The sequence below is a fragment of the Oryctolagus cuniculus genome, chromosome 15 (genome assembly GCF_051225735.1).
Source record: "Oryctolagus cuniculus isolate XC-2025 breed Fujian yellow rabbit chromosome 15, ASM5122573v1, whole genome shotgun sequence".
Lineage (NCBI taxonomy): Eukaryota > Metazoa > Chordata > Mammalia > Lagomorpha > Leporidae > Oryctolagus > Oryctolagus cuniculus.
This window is the reverse complement of record NC_142881.1, coordinates 37938688-37960153: the sequence shown is the minus strand read 5'-3', so window position 1 is coordinate 37960153 and position 21466 is coordinate 37938688. Positions and strand designations below refer to the sequence as shown.

The following is a 21466-nucleotide window of genomic DNA, read 5'->3' as shown; positions in this document are numbered from 1 at the left end:
CATACAGCAGATAAGATTTAAGACCTAAAGGCCTTAAAGTGTTGTGGTGGAGCAGGCTAAGCCACCGTCTTTGACACCAGCATCCATAGGGACAATGATTATAGAGTCCCAGCTGCTCTGCTTCTGATCCAGCTCCCTGCTAATGCACTCAGGAAAGCAATGGATGCTGGCCCAACTTCTTGGGCCCCAGCCACCCTGGATAGAGTTCTGGGCTCCCATCTTCGGTCTGGCCCAGACTCAGCTGTTGCGGCCATTTGGGGAGTGAACCAGAAGATGAAAGATCAATTCTCTCTGTCTCCTCTGTCTCTCCACCTCTGCCTTTCAAATAAATATAAAGAAAACCTCAAAAAAATTTCTAAGACTTTAGGCTTTCCTGAAAAATAACAAGACTACTGAAAACAAAACATGGAACTGAAAAAAAAAAATAAGCTGCATCTGATAGAGGAAGCACTCAGTAAAATCTTATCAGTGTTTACATAACTTCCTTTATAAGGAATTTATTTTATTTTTCCAAAGGCACACAGAGATTGCTCATCAGCTGATTCACTCCTCAAATGCCTGTAACAATCAGGACAAAGCCAGGGAATGGGAGCTCAAACCAGGTCTCCGATGTGGGCAGCTGGGAGGACTTGGGCTATCACCTGCTCTCCACCAGGGTGTGCATCAGCAGAAAGCTGGAATAAGAAGCAGAGCCAGGACTTAAACCTAGGGATCTTGATAAAGAATGTGGGTTTTCCAAGGAGCATCATAACTGCTACACCAAAAATCCATCTCAGTATGTATATAACTGCTAAAGCAATAGTGATATTATGCCTCACACCTATCACACATTAGAGCTAAAAAAATTTATAAATATTATTTAAAATATCAATAGTTTCACAAATACTATTTTGCAATAAATTTAAAACAAATATTAGAAACAGTGGCTGGCACTTTGGCACAGATGGTAATGCGCCTGTCTACAACGCCAGCGTCCCATATGGGTGCTGGTTCATATCTAGGCTGCTCCACTTCCAAACTAGCTCCCTGCTAATGTGCCTGGGAATGCAGCAGAGGATGGCCTTTATGTTTGGGCCCCTGCCACCCCTGTGGGAGACCCAGAGAAGGCAGATCTAGGGAGCTAGATCAGAAGCGGAGCAGCCAAGACTCTAATCAGTGCCTCTATGGGATGCCGTCACTGTAGACTGGGGCTTTAACCTGCTGCACCACAGCACCGACCCCCTATAAAGGTTTTACTCAGAGGATGGGTACAGTGGTGTAGTAGGTTAAACCTCTAGCTGGGCACCTGCATCCATAGGGAGCTGTTTATAGTCCTGGCTGCTCCAATTCCAATCCAGCTCCCTGGTGATGGCCTGGGAAGGCAGTGGAAGATGGCCCAGGTGCTTGGGCTCCTGCTCCCATGTGGGAGACCCCAAAGAAGCTCCTGGCTCCTGGCTTTAGCCTGGCCTAGCATGGGCCGTTGCAGCCCTTTGGGGAGTAAACCAGCAGATGGAAGACTTCTCTGTCTCTCTCTCTGTCTGTAACTCTGCCTCTCAAATAAATAAAATATTAAATAAATAAATAAATAAGGGGTTTTAGATCTTCATTCCAACACTATTATAACAACAACAAAAGATGGAAATGACCTAAACGTCTGTCAGTATGTGGATACTATGAAACCTCCACACAGTAGAACTGTATGCAGTCATTGATGCTGTCTCTAAAGTATCTCAAAGCTCTGTCAAATGAAAACTGCAGGACCAGGGCTGTGGCATAGAGGGTAAAGCTGTAGCCTGCAGTGCTGGCATCCCCATGTGGGTGCTGGTTCAAGTCCAGGTTGCTCCATATCCAAACTAGCTCTCTGCTATGGCCTGGGAAAGCAGCAGAAGATGGCCCACATCCTTGGGCCCCTGCATCCATGTGGGAGACCTGGAAGAAGCTCCTGGCTCCTGGCTTTGGATCAGCACAGCTCCGGCCATTGCAGCCAATTGGGGAGTGAACCAGCGGATGGAAGACCTCTCTCTCTCTCTCTCTGACTCTGCTTTTCTCTCTGTGTAACTCTTTCAAATAAATAAATAAATCTTTTTAAAAAATGAAAACTGCAGGCCACAAAACAATGCCATGCAGTATAATCTCATTTAATTTTTGTTTATTTACTTATTTGAAAGGCACAATGACAGAAGTGGGGTGGGGATAGGAACATAAAAATAAGTCTTCCAGCTGTTGGTTCACTCCCCAAGAGGCAGTTATGGCCAGAGCTGGGCCAGTGGGTGGCAGGGATCTAAGTACTTGGGCCATTATCCCTATTACTTTCCCAGGCACATCTGCAAGGAGCTGGACTGGAAGTGGAGCAGCCAGGACTCCAGCCTACACTCAAATATGGGATGGCAGCATCAGCATCACAAGAGGAAGCTTAACTCACAAAGCTACAATGCTGGTCCCAATCAATTTAATGTTTTTAAAGACACACACCCACAAACACATACATAAGCATATTACCAAAATTCTACTTTTGAAAGTAAAGTAAGAAATGACTTGGGTGATTAACTTTGAGGAAATTGTATATTAGTTATAGAGTAGGATAAGGAAGAACTTGCTTTTTATTTTATACCTTTCTATGTAGAATAATTTTTTTAAGTACACATATAACTATTATTCCAAAAAGAAAACTGAGCAAAACAACTTTATCTTTTTAGAAACAAGACAAAACTCACTGTGATCCTATGTTACCAAAAACAGGTTACTTATAAATGGTATTACATTTCACCACTTGTTGCTATAAGCATTCAAATCAAGTAAGAAGTTTCCCTTAATAATCTATGTCCAATTTTTAACTTTCCATGAACTCTTTAGAGAGCACTTAATCACTATCTGACAACTGCCTTTATGTAGTGTGAAATTTTCTTCATGAATTATGAATATGTGTATTTATACTACTAAAATGTACCTAGTTTCAGGGCTGATGTTGTGGCACAATGGGTTTAACAGCCACCTGCAATGTCTGCATCCCATGTGGGCACTGGTTTGAGTCCCAGCTGCTCTGCTTCCAATCCAGCTTGGGAAAGCAGGAGAGGATGGCTCAGGTACTTAGGCCCCTGCAACCACATGGAAGACCCGGGTAGAGTTCCAGGGCCCTGGCTTAAGCCTGCCCCAGCTCTGGATGTTATGGCTATCTGGGAAGTAAACCAGCACATGGAAGATTTCTGTTTCTTGCCCCCACTCTCCTACCCCTAGTAACTGCCTTTCAAATATATAAATAAATCTTTTTTTTTTTAAGTACCTATTTTCTTTTCCTTTTTTAAGATTTATTTTAAAGAGTTAAAGAGAAAGGTAGAGACAGAGAGGTCTTCCATCTGCTGGTTCACTCCCTACATGGCTACAACAGCCAGAGCTGAGACAATCCAAAGTCAGAAGCCAGGAGCTTCTTCTGGGTCTCCCACATGGGTGCAGATTGAGCTATTCTCTGTTGCTTTCCCAGGCACATTAACAGGGAGTGGGATCGGAAGTGGAGCAGCTGGGACTTGAACCGGTGTACATATGGGATGCCTGCGCTGCAGGCTGGGGCTTTAATCCACTGTGCCACAGTGCTGGATCCAAAATGTACCTATTTTCACTTCAGTTTTTTGACATGTACGTAGGATTCTAAAATGTCTAGAATCAAATAAAAGGCAGACCAGGGGCTGGCACTGTGGCATAACAGGTTAATCCTCCACCTGCAGTGCCAGTATTCCATATGGATGATGGTTCAAGTCCCAGTTGCTCCATTTCTGATCCAGCTCTCTGCTATGGCCTGGGAAAACAGTGGAAGATAGCCTAAGTCCTTGGGCCCCTGCACCCACGTGGGAGACCCAGAAGAAGCTCCTGGCTCCTGGCTTCGGATCGGCTCAGCTCTGGCTGCTGCAGCCATTTAGGAGTGAACCAGTGGAAGGAAAACCTTTCTGTCTGTCTCCTCTTCCTCTCACTGTCTGTAACTTTACTCTCAAGTAAATAAATAAAATCGTAAAAAAAAAAAAAAAAAAAAAAAGGCAGACCAGTGTGGCTGCAGAGTAAGGAATGGAGGGAATAGATATGTTTGGAGCAAGGGAATCTTTATGGACAGACAGGATAAGTGAATTAAAAGAAAGGGGGAGGGGTTTACCAGCAAACATTTCTTGGCCTTCAGTATTGATGTCAGTGAAGCCTGGTACAGCAAGGTTTTACCAGGTGTGCCTTTTGAGTATTTCTACCCTAAAAGCATAAATGTAGGGTTTGTTCTTTGTTTTTGAGAAGCTGAGAGACAGAGCGAGCTCTCATCTACTGGTTCACTCTCCAAATGCCTGCATAACTGCAGCTGGACTGGAGTTGGACCTGGGAGCCAGGAACTCAATCCAGGGAGGCAGGAATCCAATTACTTGACCTATCATCGCTGTCTTCCTGGTTCTGCATTGGTGGAAAGCTGGAGTCAGGAGCCTGAGCCGGCAATCAAACCCAGGCATCTGCAATGCAGTATCTTGACAGCTAGATTAAATGCTCATTCCCACAATGTAGCTTTTTCAAAGGTGAGGCCGCCAAACAACACTATCCTGTCTTCTCCACTTCTCTGTGAGTCCAATTTATCTTCACATCATCAAGGCTTCAACAGTATCAGGAACCTGTACTGATTGCTAACTGTTTGACAAATGTTCAGGCAATTAGTGCAGCCAGAACTAGAAAGATGGCCCCAGGCAGAAACAGAGAAAAACTTTTTTGTTGATTTTTTCCTTTATACTTTCTTTCCCTGCTTCTACATGTTAGAGCACCTACTAATATTTATATATTCCTCAGGTTTCTGTTTAAAACCATCTAAACTTCTTTTCTGGAGAACACTGAGTATTCTACCAAAAAAAAAAAAAAAAAAAAAAAAAGATCATTTTCAAAAGACTCTGAGCAGACAAATAGCTTTGTCTGTAGCCTTCTAATGCACTGAAAAAGCCAAGACAGAAAACTTAGATGATCCAATCCAATGAAAAAATTTAAGAGTTCTTACCTCGACCTAAAACACAAATAGCCATTAAGTTGGATGAATAATACGTAGAATGGAATTTCAGTAGCTCTTGTCTTACATCAATGCCTTCTTGGTTTGGTCGAGTCTCTAGAGTGTATTTGTTACCTAAAAGGAAAGAATTGGTATTTTTTAGAAAAAGCAAAATATGTGTACTTTAAAACCTCATAATTATTCCTGGCATGGCTGTGGAATGAACTTTAAAAAGAAAACAGAATTAAAAGTAACACAATTAATTAGTCAAATATGTTTGAATGTAAGGTGGATAAACAGGACTGTATATTACAGATTAATAATGCTGAGAGTTTTCCCTAAGGAACTAAAAGTGCTTTGTAAATATTATGCTTCTTAAAATCCCTGTGAGATGGCAAGTATTATGAGCACTTAAAAGGCAAAATGAGATCCATATGGCCTCCACTCACACTTACTTTAATTTTCAATTCCCTATGTACCCTATAATTAATTGAACAGAGTCACTAAGGAATCTTTTTGGAACTTGCCAAGTTACTTGTGGAAAGAAAAGTTACTATTTGGGGCTGAAACATTACATTTGTGCTGTGAATTCTCACAGACTTGACCTAGATTGGTAAAAATAGGATGCAATACTATTTTTTATAAATCTCAAGTGATATATGTAGTGTGCCACTAAGCTCTCTTAATAAAATTTTAATAACTAATTCAATTACAACAAAATATACCTGTCAAAAACAAATAGTTAAACTCTCTAAATACCACCTTTCTAATAAAGACTTTGCAAAGTAGGAAGTGGAAATCCCAATGACTGCTGTCTCTGCAAGAAGGCATCTTTAAACAAATTTATTTTGAGAGAGAAACAGGCAGACCGACAATTCCCATATGCTAGCTCACTACTCAAATGCCCACAACTAAGGCTGGGCCAGGGCTGGAGCTGGGATCCAGGAACCCAATCCAGTTCTCCCACACAGATAGCAGGAACACAATTACTTGAGCCATCACTATTGCCTATGAGGTCTACGTTAGCAGGAAGCTAGAGTTAGAAGTCAAAGCTGGAAATCAAACCCAGGCACCCTGGTGTGAGAAATGGGTATCCCAAAAACTAAGCCAAATGCCCTCTTCCCCAAAATGGCATCTTGATCAGAAATTTCCCAAGCTTATAATGTAACAGCTTTTAATATTGGCCCTGTTTATACTACCAATGGGCTCCTGTCTTTGTCCCAGAATGCTTGAATCAACAGATCTAGTAAAGAGACTGTGCAACAAACAGCCCACCAAATGCTCATTGACTTTTTTCTAGTCACAAAGCAACCATATGTATTCATACTCACTAGAAGCAGACTATCACCTAAGTATACACGCTTTCAATCAGCTATTTCATTTCTCACTAAAGCCAGTTTAATTCAAGATTTGCTGTACTCAACATCCTGAGATATCTTTTCCTTCTAAGGGGTTCTGTACTGTTTTTTCCTTTTTTAAATATTTATTTATTTATTTATTTGAAAGGCAGAGTTACAGAGAAACAGTGGTAGCAGCAGAGAGATCTTCCATCCACTGGTTCACTCTCCAAATGGCCGCCAACGGCCAGAGCTGGGCTGATCAGAAGCCAGGAGCCAGGAGCCACAGCACCGGTCCCTAGTGTAGTGCTCTTAACATTTGTTACCAAATTTGGTGGATTACACTGAAGGAAAATTTAAAACTGAGGCCTTGAATATTTATTTTTTTGAAATTACCATGTTAAATATTAAAGTACAGTTTGAAGGAGTTGATCTAATTATTTTTTAGAAATAATTGTAACCAGGGGCTGCTGCTGTGGTACAGTGGGTTAATGCCTTGGCCTGAAGTACCTGCATCCCATATAGGTGCCAGTTCGAGACTCGGCTGTTCCACTTCCAATCCAGCTCTCTGCTGTGGTCTGGGAAAGCAGTGGAAGATGGCCCAAGTCCTTGGGCCCCTGCACCCACATGGGAGACCCGGAAGACGCTCCTGGCTCCTGGCTTTGGATCGGCACAGCTCCGGCCATTGTGACCAGTTGGGGAGTGAACCAGCAGAAGCAAGACTTCTTCCTCCCCCAACCCCCGCCTCTCCTAGCTCTGTGTAACTCTGACTTTCAAATAAATAAATAAATCTTTAAAAAAATTAGTGGCTTGAAATAACAAACATTTTAAAAAATTAACTGTAACCATTACAGTGAAAATTATTCAAGTTGAATTCATATAGTAATATACAGTTTTCAGTTACACATCCTAGATAATTACAGATACTGAGCCTCAAGTGAAAATCTAGGTACTTTATTTGAGAGATGTGTTTGTGGGTGTATGTGTGGTCAGAGTTTCTGAACACAATTCATAAAGCTTTATTAGCAAAAGTTAAGAAATGACTCTTGGGCCGGTGCCATGGCTCACTTGGTTAATCCTCTGCCTGCGGTGCTGGCATCCCACATGGGTGCCGAGTTCTAGTCCCAGTTGCTCCTCTTCCAGTCCAGCTCTCTGCTGTGGCCTAGGAAGGCAGTGGAGGATGGCCCAAGTGCTTGGGCCCTGCACCCACATGGGAGACCAGGAGGAAGCACCTGGCTACAATTTTGTAGCCCTCAAATTGCTATCATTCTTCTCTGTGTTCTCGCATTAACTGACGTCTGGCAAGAGTTTTTGTTTTGAGTCAGTGTGTTTGAAAGTTGTTTTCAGATTTCTGTGCTGAATCTGTCTCTACTGAATCCGTGTAAAGCTTTCCAAACCTCAAACTTCAGCCAAGAACCCCAGTTCCCACCAGTATTTTCCTCGGTGATTTAAAGTTTGACCTCTGATGTTGAGCATACTCAGTGTGAATCTTTGCTTTACCACTAACCAGTTGAGACACTCTGGCCAAGTGCCTTGATTTCCTTTTTTTTTTTTTTTTTTTATATATTTATTTGAAAGGCAGAGTTTCAGAAAGAGATATCCACTGAATCACTCCCCAGATGGCCACAACGACCAGGACTGGGTTGGGCTGGACTGAAGCCAGGAGCCAGGAGCTTCACCTGAATCTCCCATGTGGGTGCAGGGTCCCAAGCACTTGGGCCATTTTCTGCTACTTTCCCAGGTGCGTTAGCAGGGAGCTGGATCAGAAGATGAGCAACCAGGACACAAACTGGAACCCATATAGGATGCCGGTGTCTCAGGTGCCACAACTTCAGCCTTCTTAATTTCTTTAAGCCTCAGTTTGCTCTCTCATTAAAATGAGATTGTACATGTTAAGTGATTGGCAATACTTTTGACCATAATAATGCTCATTACATTATAGTAGGCTTCATCATAACAATGTAATAGATGATTGATAGCTGTGAAATGACATCAAGAGTCTGAAAAGGTCTTGTCATTGAAGTAGGCAGGCATACAGGTTAAAATAGATTAGGTTTGTGAGCTGGAAGACCACGCCTTCACCACACCCCTGTGTGACCTCATGCCCCTACCTGGCCACACCTGGGTGCCCACCAGCCAATCAGGTTAATTAACCACTCTCCTTTGGAAGTGGGTTAAAAGCCTGGGACAAGGTGTGTCCTGCCCTTCTTTTCTTTCCCCTGGCCTCTTGCCAGGAGGGGGCTGGTTGTAGCCCTGCACCTCCAGGGCACATGGCCTTCAGGCCTAGATGCTCCTCCACGCAGCTGTCCTGGTACTTGGTATGAACCCAGATTTACCTCTTTCTCTTAAAGCTCTCACTCTCCTATGCATCTTTCGCACTAAATAAGTTTAAAATGTACCATGCTACCTCGTTTATTTATGCCAGTATGTAGAATTCTTCTCTAAATATTAGGCAAGAACCCTCTCAGGCTTATTAATATTGGGGATTTATTAATAAGCATATGGTGATATCATATGGTACCCCAAATTCCGGTAACATGTAGCACCCCAGATGGCACTTCTGGGGGACTTCAAGGGGCCACATTTTCATATATATTTTAGGGAGTCATTTCTGATATCATGAGGAGTAAGAAGCTGCTTGAATAGCCAGTGATTTTGCTAAATTGACCGTAAAGCAGTACACTGTTAGAGAAATGCTGTTATTTTCTTTTTAAATTGAACCCCCCATGATCAGTGTCCACATGGTGTTTCCACTTCATTTATCATTCACGTGTTCCTTAGTTTTAGTTCTATCATTCCTGGATAAATTTGGAAGCTTTTTTTCTTGCCTGTTTTGGTAAGTTTTGTTTTTGGCTTGCCTCTCTATGGAATTAAAGTGGGAGCAGTCTGGATATTTTTAAAAGTAGGTTTGGAACATGAGAGGGAAAAATTTAGTTCTTCTTATTATTTAGTGATCTGTTTTTCTATACATGGCCCCCTAGACACTGTGGGAGCAACTGAGTTTAGTCAGCTGCTCAGGAAATGAAAGCAGGGAGACAAAGAATGAGATACAAAACAAGCACTTCTTGATATATAGGTAGAATGAAAGGACAGAGGGTGGAGCTGAATTTCAGGTAAAGGTGACATTTTTTTTCTTGCTTAGCTGTTACTTACTCTAGCATACTTGTAGCAAGTGCTGCAAGATTATAAATTAGTGCACCCAAATCTTCTCTTTCTCAGTTGACAAGTAATTTTTTTAGTTCCAGTACATGTAAAATGCATTAAAAAATATAAAGAAGTGTAGCCAGTGTCTTTGCGCTCCAGGTCCTTAAAGTTTACGGATGGAGGCAAGGCAAACCCAGGTCTTCAGTGGAGTCTAACCTAAGGTTTGGTTTTCCAATGCTGTATGCTTAGCATTTTATGTGAAATGCTTACTTTAATTCTCATAATAAGCCCAGAAGATACTTGCTGTTACTACTTCCATCTCGGATATGAGGAAACTAAGACATGAGACTAATTAGATACAAAGAGTCCTCAATTTTAAGTGCTGGAGCCAGGATCTGAATCCAGATTTGGAGTTTTTAACCACTGTTTTTGTTTATGTATGGCTCAATTTTTAGAAGCTGAGCACAGCAGGGAACCAACACGCAGTTAGGAAACGGGACATTACCAGCACTTCACTCCCCTTTGTATTCACTGTCCACTCCCCCTCCAAAGGGTAATCTCTAATAACCCAGATAGTTTGCCTATTTTTATGCTTTATATGAATGAAATCATACAATGTATACTACTGTATCTGGCTACTGTCATTCAACCTTAAGGTTGGACGGTTCATCTACATTTAATGATGGATTCATTAATTCTCTCTGCATATAGGTTTCATTGTGGTTTTTTTCACTCATTTTAATAATAGCATTGCCAGTATTTTGCAAATGATCCATGTCTTTATATTATTTAGAGTGTGTTCACTGTGTTTGTGTGTGTGTGTGTGTGTGTTTTGTTTTTGTTTTTTTACAGGCAGGGTGGACAGTGAGAGAGAGAGAGACAGAGAGAAAGGTCTTCCTTTGCCGTTGGTTCACCCTCCAATGGCCGCCGCGGCCGGCGCACTGAAGGCAGGAGCCAGGTGCTTCTCCTGATCTCCCATGGGGTGCAGGACCCAAGCACTTGGGCCATCCTCCACTGCACTCTCTGGCCACAGCAGAGAGCTGGCCTGAAAGAGGGCCAACCGGGACAGAATCCGGCGCCCGGACCGGGACTAGAACCCGGCGTGCCGGCGCCGCTAGGTGGAAGATTAGCCTATTGAGCCACGGCGCCGGCTGTGTGTGTGTTTTTAAAGGTTTATTTGGTTTGAAAACAACATCTAGAGTCTCCGGATAATTTTCAAGACTTCTGTAGTTTTGTGGGTGGTTTTTTCATGCAAACAGGTAAGGGTGGGTTTTATATTTTGTAGACGTTTTTGGTCCTACTTTAATGCTCTTTGTATGACAGTATGTAGGTAGTGTGTTAAGTTCTTCAAGAATCTCTCCTTAAAACTTTGAAGTTAATACTTTTGTGCAACTGTGTTTTGAGTAAAGCCATGACAGTGTTAAAAAAAATACAGTAAATACAGCACTCCCGGTCATTCTTCTATTTTTTTTATCCCATTTTTTCTGTGACTGCTGTAACTTTAGTTTTTGAAATGGAATTGCTTCAAATAAACTGAAGATTTGTTATAAAAAAAAAAAGGTTTATTAGTATGAAAAGCAGAGTTATAGACAGAGGGAGAAGAGTTAGATTTAACAATCCACTGGTTCACTCTCCAAATGGCTGCAAGGGGCAGGGCTGGGCCAGGTCAAAGCCAAGAGCCAGGAGCTTATTCTGGGTCTCCCATGTGGGTGACAGGGGTTCAAGTGCTTGGGCCACCTTCTGCTGCTTTCCTTGATGCATTAGCAGAGCTGGATTAGAAGTGGAGCGGCCAGGACTTGAACCAGGGCCTATTTGAGATGCCAGCAATGCAAGTGGCTGCTTAACCCATTATGCCACAGCACCACCACCACTCACTGTGTTTTAAAATGAACCCAAAGGGGTGGGCCTTTGGTGAAGCAGTTAAGACACCACTTGGGATGCCCACACCCCATAATGGAGTCCATGGGTTCAAGTCCTAGCTCTGGCTCCTATTCCAGCTTCCTGCTGAGAGCACCTTGGGAGGTAGCAGTAACAGCTCCAGGTAATTGGGTCTCTGCTGCCCATATGGGAGACCTAGACTGAATTACTGGCTCCTGACTTTGGCCTCAGTCCTGGCTATTATGGGCATCTGAGGATTTAATCAGTGATAAGATATCTATGTTGCTCTGCCTTTCAAATAAAGAATATAAAGATGAAAGAATAGACATTGGAATGGTAAGATATTCAGAAAAATAAAAATTAAGACAAAAATGAGCTATAATTTGTCAATTTGAAAGACTGAATTTCTAGAGAAAGCCATGATCTTGGCCTTGTAAGTTTTGGTTCGAAGCTTTTGATTTTTTTTAAACCAGCATATTGACCAGTTTGTAAACAGCAAATCAGATCACATTTAAACTAAAAATCTGATTTTGATCTAGCACATTTTTGAACATTTTTAAAAAGATTTATTTATTTTAAAGGTGGAAAGAGAGAGGGAGATGGGTCTTCCATCCACTGGTGCACTCCCCAGGGGACTACAATAGCTACGGCTGGACCAGGCTGAGGGTAGGATTCAGGAATTCCACTCCGGTCTTCCACATGGGTGGCAGGGGCACAAATACTTAGGCCATTGTCTGCTACCTTCCCAGGCACATTAACAGAAAGCTGGATCAGAAGCTGAGCAGCCAGGACTCACAATGCCATAACACCACTCCCTCCCCCTCGCTCCATCCCCTCCAGCCATTTCCCCACCCCATAACATTGTTGTCCATTGAAATAAAATCTACTTTCTCCTGATTTGGGTGTCAGACTGTGTCAGTCTTAAAATATACATTACAGGAATTTGTACTTGGCATTGCAAAAGACTTCAGAAGCTCTTAAGTACCAGTCTTCCAAGAACCGAGGCTTTCAGAATCTTCATTTATAAACAAGGGAAGCACCATCAACAGTCAGATTTCACCTTGATATGAAAGAACTTCAAACCATTCCCCAACAGAAGACATTTTATTTTTTCCTGAGGAGTTGGGACTCTGAATCATTTTTATTTATTTATTTATTTGACAGACAGTGAGAGAGAGAGAGACAGACAGACAGACAGACAGACAAAGGTCTTCCTTCCGTTGGTTCACTCCCCAAATGGCCACCACAGCTGGCGCTGCCCAAGCTCCTGGAACATCTTCCAGTACCCTCCTGGGCCACAGCAGAGAGCCGTCCTGGAAGAGGAGCAAACAGGACTAGAATCTGGTGCCCATATGGGATGCCGGCGCTGCAGGCGGAGGATTAACCAAGTGAGCCACTGCGCCAGCCCCCAGGACTCTGAATCATTTTAAGAGTACCTGAGGGGGCCAGTGCTGTAGCTTAGCGGGTAAAGCCACTGGCTGCAGTACCAACATCCCATATGGGCACCAGTTCGAGTCCCAGCTATTCCACTTCCAATCCAGCTCCCTGCTATAGCATGAGAAAGCAGTAGAAGATGGCCCAAGTGCTTGGGCTCCTGCACCCGCGTGGAAGACCTAGAAGAAGCTCCTGGCTCCTGGCTTCAGATCGGTGCAGCTCTGGCCCTTGCAGTCAATTGGGGAGTGAACCAGCAGATGGAAGACTTCTCTCTCTGCCTCTGCTTGTCTCTATGTAATTCCGACTTTCAAATAAATGTTAAAAAAAAAAAAAGCACTACCCTAATAAAGGAAATGTAGATTTCTTCTAAAAAGTACTGTTACTGTACAGATCACATTCTGTTCCATAATTCTGATAAAGAATCTGGTTTTAGTAGTAACACAAGAATTTAGTATGTTTTATTCCTTGTAAACATCTTAGTAGCAGTCACTCTAAAAAAGTCAATCATTCTTGGAGTCACAAATATTCAAAACACTGCTGTTAGCACTGACCAAGTTTGTGTGGAGTTTTATCTTTGGTTTGGTTGTAGAGTTTTTGTTTGTTTGTTTTGGTAGTTATTGCTTTAGTTGGCAATTATCTGGATGTAAAACATAAGAACATCTCCCACTAAGCCTCATGTTAATATTACAAAATTTATACAGAAGATACACACACAAAGGCTATAAAACTGATGCCTTAATAACTCATTCATGGGGCCATCGCTGTGGCGTAGTGGGTAAAACTGCTGCCTGCAGTGCCTGGCCATTGCTTCTACCAGCATATGAAAACTGGTATCCCTGTGACTCAGAGCCAATTGAACACCGCTTCCCACTGGTCCAAGTATACCTGTTCCCATATTATTATTTAAGGAATTATTCTTCTGTTCACTGTGTGTCCCTTTGCTCTGCTGTCCTCGATAATCTGGTTTGGGTTCAACGAAGCTTGGCAGTTCTGAATAAACCACACAAAACTCCCCAATTTTCTGAAGTTCACCGCCTCTTCCAGTATAAAGTGTCAGACATCCTTTCCACAAGGATGCAGTCCCTCTGACCAACTGAGTAACAGTCCCTGGATATCTAAGACCTCCAATCTCATCCCACACAGAAACAGTGATGCTGCCCCTATAAGCAGCTACTTCCCAGGATCTCACTTTGTGGCTGTCTTTGTTATTGGTCATGTGTCCTATCTCGAAGACAATAAAGATGACATTCAAGTTTTTCAGCCCAGGCTTAATATCTTTCACAAAAAAGAGGTAGGTCCTTGGGTCAAAGGGCATGGGCATCAATTTAACAGATATTGCCAAACTGCCTTAAAAAGTTGTTGAACCAATTTATTTTCCCACCAACAGTGTATGAGTTTTTGTTTTTCTTTATCATCACCTATACAACACTTGGATTCATCTGATTGTCAGTTACTAACACCCTAGTAGGTATAAGAAAGCACTGTGCTGTTTTACTTTGTATTTCCCCGATTATTAATAATTAGAACATCTTTTTAAATGTTTATTGACCATTAAATACCCTCTTTTGTGAAGATCATATTTATATCCTTTGCTTATTTTTATTTTATTCAATTTACTCATTTGAGAGGTAAAGAAAGAGACAGAAAGCAAGAGACAGAGGGCTCCCAAATAGCTGCAAAGGTGGAAGGACTTGGGCTGAAGCTGGGAGCCTGGAACACAACCCAGGTCTCCCATGTGGGTGGCAGGCACCAGTTACTTCAGCTACTGAAATTGTCCCTAGTCTGCATTAGCAAGAAGTTGGAGTTAAGAGCTGGAGGTGGAAATTGAAACCAGGGTAGGTGTTACGGCACAGTAGGCTGAGCTGTTGCATGGGATGCCAGCATCCCACACTGGAATACTGGTTCACATCCCAGCTGCTCTGCTTCCAATCCAGCTCTCTGGTTATGCTCCTGGGAAGCAGCAGATTATGGCTAAAAGTACATGGGCCTCTGCCATGCACGTGGAAGAACTAGATGGAGTTTCTGGCTCCTGGCTTCAGCCTGGCCCAGTCCCAACTGTTGCAGCCATTTGGGGAGTGAATCAGAGGAGTAGAAGTATCTCTTTCTCTCTTTTTTTTCTCTCTCTCCCCTTCTCCCACTCCCACTCTCTCCATCACTCTACCTTTCAAATGAATCTTTTAAAAAAAGAAAAAAATGCAGAGACCCTTTATTCCAAAAAATCTGATGCTAGCTTATGCTTCTAAAGTCAGAAAAACTTGACATTTGTATTACTTATACCACATTTTCTGTATTGTATACTGAGTGCGGCTCACTTATCTCTTAGCTGATTACATTACCTTGTACTTTGCTGACTAAACCACCTCACCTTACAGGTTATAAAAACAAGTAGGCACCCAAACAACACCCATGCACATAAGGTCATACAGCATACCTCTTTGCCCATCACCCCAGATGTTTTAAGATCGCTCCTTGCTGGACCTGAGGTAATATTACTCACTCTATTAATTGTATTTACTTCTGAAGGGTATGTGGTTGCTTCCTGATTACACTGATTATGATTTGTCAGCAGCGAGGCCACATTAGCAGAGCTAATAATATGTTTTGCACAACAGCAGCATTGTTGGTGTACTGAATGTACCAAATGAACTACTTTAGAGGATAACAATGATTTGGATGTAATGATTTCAAAGTTTGTTTTTTAAAACTCATATTCACTTTTTAACATACAATGTATACTGATGTTCTCCACAAAAAAAAAAAAAAAAAAAAAAAAAAAAAAAAAACCCACTTTCCAAACAATTTAGAATTACATAGAGACCACAATACTTATTTTATCACTGATGCTGATATTGAGTTCCAAGTGTTATAAAACTAAAGAATATTGTACCACTGCTTCTAACGGCAGTTTTTGAACTCATAATTCTGTAAAACTACGCTAATTTACCTGGCTGCTACTGGATATATCAGAATGGTATACAAACTTAAAGAAAGCCATCAAGACTCCCAAAATTAATTTATAAAATAAGCATAAATGTATAATACTTAATAATCTATGATATTATTTTTATGCAATTTAAAAAAAAAAAACTTTTATTTAACTAAAAGAGAGGCAGAGATAAACATAAAGAGAGAGAGATTAACCAACTAACCAAGAGCTCCCATCAGTTGGTTCACACTGAAAATGCCTACAACATTTAAAGCTGGGCCAGGGCTAAAGCCAAGAATTGGACCTAGGTACTCTGATGTGGGATGCAGGGGTTTAACCACTAGCCTAACTATCTACTCCCAATAAGCAATTTTATAATAACCTAAAACAGCATTTGAAAAGCATAGCAACCTGTTAACAATGATTAACTCTGGTGAGCAGATGAAGAAAAGGCAGACTTCTGTGTTTTTGCTTTTAATTTTTTACTTGGAATACTTTTGTGCTGCTTGAATATTTAAATAAAACAATTACATTTTAAGATGGGCATTTAGCACAGTGGTTAAGACACTGGGTAGGATGCTCAGGTGTCTGCATCTGATGCGTGGCTCTGGCCCAACTCCTGATTCCAACTTCCTGCTAATGCAGACCCTGGGAGGCAGCAGTGACTTACAAATATATGGGTTACTGCCACCCACATGGGAGAAGTGGAATGAATTCCCAGTTTCAGCCTGAACCAGTCCTGGCCATTGTGGAATGAACCAGCAGATGGGAGAGTGCTCACTCTCTCTGCCTTTCAAATAAATAAATAAAATAAATAAACACATTTTTTAAAAAGATACAATTATGCAACCAGGAATACCCACATTTATTTCATTCTACTCCCTGCTGCTGCTACCTGTTATCTCCTTCTAGGGGAACTGTAGCTCTGACAGAGCAGGGACCTTGTGTGTCTTCTACAGAGTTGTACCTTCTACAGAGCTGCCCCCAAGCAGACAACAGGCATCTGGAAGAGTACAGGTGGAGGTGGTGGGGGCACAAGTCAACAAGCCTTGAAGTGAGTCTTTAAAAAAAAAGCACTTCCATTTGGAAGGTACATTTCAGAATAAAGGCATCTACTGCCTTCTCCCTCTGAAATACTGATTATTATTATTATTCACAACTCTTAACTGTATGGCTCCTTAAACATTTAGTAGAAATGGGGGGGTTCTAGAATCTTCTCTCCTTAACTGTAAATACAATACTGTGCATAGAAGCCAAGGGTTTAAATGAGGTCAAGGAGAAGTAATGCATAAAAGGTGCCATTGACAAACCTGTCCCAAATTTGCTGAAAGGGTGCTTGGGATTCCCGGTAGCTTTTTCAAGCTGAAAGAGTCTCCAGGCATCATTCATCACATTCTTCTCATGTTCCGAATCAACTGCGTTCACCTCTCTGTCTTTGCAACTTTCATCAAACAAGGGGCACAGGAAAAACTGTGCAAACCTAAGAGTACAAAACAGTATTAACAACTTGAAAGACATTATTTTTAGAAAGTGGCCTTTAAAAAATATTACTAAAATTTATTTGATAGAAAATACGAATTCTATAGAATCAGAAAAAAACAATGTTGTTATTAAAAATATATAAGTAACAGAAGAAAAAATATAATTTGGATATATGTATATTCAGAGTTGATATATCCCACAAACACTAAATAATCAGTAAAAATAAAAATAGATTAACACCAAAAGCCAAGGTGGATCTACGGAGACAGTAGCAGTCTTTTTATTTCAGATTTATAATTTCAGATGTCTATGAAAAACTTTGTTCTATGTAGCTAATTCTATTTAAAAAGAAAAAAGATGGTAGGTTTTCAGTAAATACATTTTTTTTTTTTTTTTTTTTTTTTTTTTTTTACAGGCAGAGTGGATAGTGAGAGAGAGAGAGACAGAGAGAAAGGTCTTCCTTTTGCCGTTGGTTCACCCTCCAATGGCCGCCACGGCTGGCGCACTGAGGCCAGAGAGCTGGCCTGAAAGAGGGGCAACCGGGACAGAATCCGGCGCCCCGACGGGGACTAGAACCTGGTGTGCCGGCGCCGCTAGGTGGAGGATTAGCCTATTGAGCCGCAGCGCCGGTCAGTAAATATATCTTAAGTTTACAGTTTTAGGTACAATTTCACTAAGGCTCAGGCACCTTAGGACAAACAAATTAAGCAACCTACTTTAAAAAGGCTCAATTTGAATTTTATTTTCTTCTAATAGAAAAAAAAAACAAACTTTAATTAGCAGAAAGAAACAACACTGTAAAAAAAAAAAAACCAGGGGTATGACATAACAGTTTGACTAAGCCATGATTATGGGCTTTTATGAAATAAGTATGATAAAGGGGTGGTGCTGTGGAGCAGGTAAAACCACTGCTTGCAATGCCAGCATCCCACATGGGTACTGGTTTGTGTCCCGGCTGCTCTACTTCCAATCCAGCTCCCTGCTAATGGCCTGGAAAAGCAGTGGAGGATGGTCTAAGTGCTTGGGCTCCTGCTACCCATGTAGGAGACCTGGAAGAAGCTCCTCGTTCCTCTTCAGCCTGGCCCAGACCCAGCCATTGCAGCCATCTGGGGAGTGAACCAGCAAATGGAAGAAGATCATTCTCTCTCTCTCTCTCTCTCTCTCTCTCACACACACACACACACACACACTCACTCCAACTTTCAAATAAATAAATAAATCTTAAAAAAATAATACTATGAATAGTCTGTACATTTTTAGTAAGTAGTGATTCAACAAGTAACAGGATATGTAACCTTAACAGAAGTAACTAATGAACTTTGCTTGAGGATATTCCTTTTTTAAAAAAATTAATTTATTTATTTGAGAGGCAGAGTTACCAACAGTGAGAGGGACAGACAGAGACAGAGGTCTTCCATCCGCTGGTTCACTCCCCAAATGGCTGCAACAGCCGGAGATGAGCCGATCCAATGCCAGGAGCCAGGAACTTCTTCCGAGTTTCCCACGCAGGTGCAGGGGCCCAAGGACTTGCCATCTTCTACTTTCCCAGGCCATAGGAGAGAGCTGGATTGGAAGAGGAGCAGCCAGAATCAAACCAGCGCCCACATGGGATGTCGGTGTCACAGGCGGAGGTTTAGCCTATTATACCACAGCAACGGCCCCAAGGCTATTCTTAATAATAGTACCAGGGGCCGGCGCTGTGGCATAGTGGGAAAAGCCACCACTTGCAGTGCCAGCATCCCATTTGGGTGCTGATTCGAGTTCCGGATGCTCCACTTCCTATCTAGCTCCCTGCTGATAGCCTAGGAAAGCAGTAGAAGATGGCCCAAGTCCAAGCTCCTGGCTCCTGTCTTCGGATCGGTGTAGCTCCAGCCGTTTTGGTCATTTGGGGAATGAACTAGCAGATGGAAGACCTTGGTCTCTCTCTACCTCTCTCTCTGCCTCTGCCTCTCTGTAACTCTGCCTTGCAAATAAAGAAATTAAGCTTTTAAAAAAAAATAAATAAGTAATAGTACCAAAGGTTAACTAAGACATCTTTAGCTAAAAAAAAATCAACTCTCCTATATTAGGCAGCAATTGAAGTCATGATCTCATGTAGTAATTCTTCTTAAGAAATTCACATCCCATCTTACAAGAATAAGACCAGAGCTCAGACAAAGGCAAGAGCAGAGGCTCTGAATGAGACTGCTATTCAGTGGGTCCAGGAGACTCCTGGATTTATAAACTTCTCAGTTACCAAACCACAAAGGTCAGCTGTCAAAAAGGCTATTACCATTACTTGTTACTGATTCTAAGCATTTATGTGAATATGACACTGTGCCAAATATTTTACACACACCAATCTATAAGGAAAACTCCATTTATCTGGAGTATAAAACCAAAAATATATGGAAACAAAGCTATTTCTATACATGCAACTTTTTTAACCTACCTTTTCCAGGCTGGAAAAAGTGCCTAACAGTTACATATCAAAGCTGAATTAGGCCCAAAAGAAGCATCATGTTTATGATACTGTATAATTGAGTTTTTTAAAAGATGCCCTTATAATAAGTGGATTTTACTAAGCGAGGGAAAACAGATCTATTATATGACCACCTGCTGTCTTCTATAAAGCAGGAAATGAAATTCATTGTATTATCCCAGGAAACTCATCAATGGAAGTCTTCTGGGAATACATATAAAAGATGATTATGCCTCAAAGCTGCTGCCCAAAGACTGAAACATAAAATAGAATGAGCAGAAAGACTACTTTGACCCAGCCACACAACTCAAACATATCTGTAAACATTCTTTGTGCTAAGGAATAAATGCAAACTATTTATTGAAAGAATACAATGTAGTATATAACTTTTTAAAAATATTAATTCAAGTGAGAAAACAAAGTTGATGAAAAACCGAAGTCAACTTCATTACAGATCCATCAAAAACTACAACTTGGTAACATAGAAAACTATAAAAATTCACCAAGAATAAGTGACACTTTAAAAAAGTGAATCCAATCACTAATTCAACAACAAATGAGAAATTACTGGCAGTATAGGAAACTGACCAAGAAACTGAACTGGCCTAATGGAGCTTGCTCCAGAATGCACCTTCAAAGTATCCCCAGGGTAAAAACAGCAGGAACATTCTGTACCCACTGGGTAACCTTGAGAAGCAAGGAACTGAGAGAGAATAGAATACTTAAGGTCAAGCTTCTAGAATACTTAAGGTCATACTTCTAGAACAGGAAGTATGACTGAAAAGATATCCATGATGCTATTATAGGTTATTCTTCATCATGTGCTTCATAGGAAACAGTAGTTAGAATGGAAAGCACTGGTTGGAATTTTATAAGCCAATAAAATATTTGGTAGGCCTAAAGGCCAATTTAAAGTCATGCCATTATTTTTCCTTTACCACAAGGTAAACAGATGATATGACTCATTATTTTGTCTTTCTCATAACACACAGGGAAAAACAGCAAACTACAGCTCATCAAACTACAAAACCATAAAAACATCTTTGTAAAAATAATTATTATTAATATTAATGTGGTAAGTGCATAAAGTTGGATAATTCAGAGGACATTCAGCATTACCTATCGAGGGCACCTTCTAGGTGTTCATGGGAAACATCAAAATAGTAGTTGGTATGCTCTCCACTAGTAAAGGCATTAGAACTTCCTGCATGCTCACTGAGAAACTGGCTGTATTCATTTTCTTTAGGGTATTTCTTTGTTCCCAAAAACAGCATGTGTTCACAAAAATGACTTAAACCAGCAATATTTGGAGGATCTGACAATGAACCTGAAAAAGAAAACACATATATAATAAGTCATTTGTTTATGTTGAAGAAGAGCAAGTACAGATGAATTACAGATGATCTAGAATTCTTGTCAGTAGAACCCCAAGCACACAATCAGAGAAAGCTAAGTACAGGCTGCTATAAAATGGGATTATTTAAAAGGTAAACCCTTAGTCAGAAGATCTGAATTCTAGCCCCACTCTTGACATTAATTACTTGGTGACACTGAGTGATTTATTTTACTTCTATGGACATTAGTTTCCTCACACAAGGGAGAGAAAAAATGAGTTGAATTCATGTTTCATAGGAATTAGAACTTTCTAATCATGGCTTTATTTATTACAAAAGACCATAGGGCACAATGCTAAGAGCATGGGTTGGGGGGCAGCAGTGCTATAGCTACGAAACCTTAAGCACAATCCTTTATCTGTTTCACCTCAGTCACTTCTATATACACCTAACAGAGGGCTGTGTGAGCACTGATTAGAAGATATTTGCAAAGCAGTC

General features: G+C 41.2%; 1 protein-coding gene and 1 pseudogene across 5 annotated transcripts in view; both read right to left on the bottom strand.

Annotated features, from left to right (window-relative positions):
• The window catches only part of IDE (insulin degrading enzyme), a 116679-nt gene that overhangs the window by 53839 nt on the left and 41374 nt on the right, over window positions 1-21466 (bottom strand). For all 5 annotated transcript variants that reach the window (XR_016222131.1, XM_089314753.1, XM_089314754.1 and 2 more), the window contains exons 3-5: window positions 20754-20961; window positions 17002-17171; window positions 4985-5107 (exon numbers count right to left, since the gene is read on the bottom strand). Coding sequence is in view for 4 of the 5 variants with exons in the window: in XM_089314753.1 (XP_089170879.1) it covers window positions 4985-5107; window positions 17002-17171; window positions 20754-20961 (501 nt within the window). In the remaining variant the exon portion in view is untranslated. The remainder of the gene's footprint in view (window positions 1-4984; window positions 5108-17001; window positions 17172-20753; window positions 20962-21466) is intronic.
• LOC138845340 (SOSS complex subunit B2 pseudogene) lies at window positions 13357-14195 on the bottom strand (annotated as a pseudogene).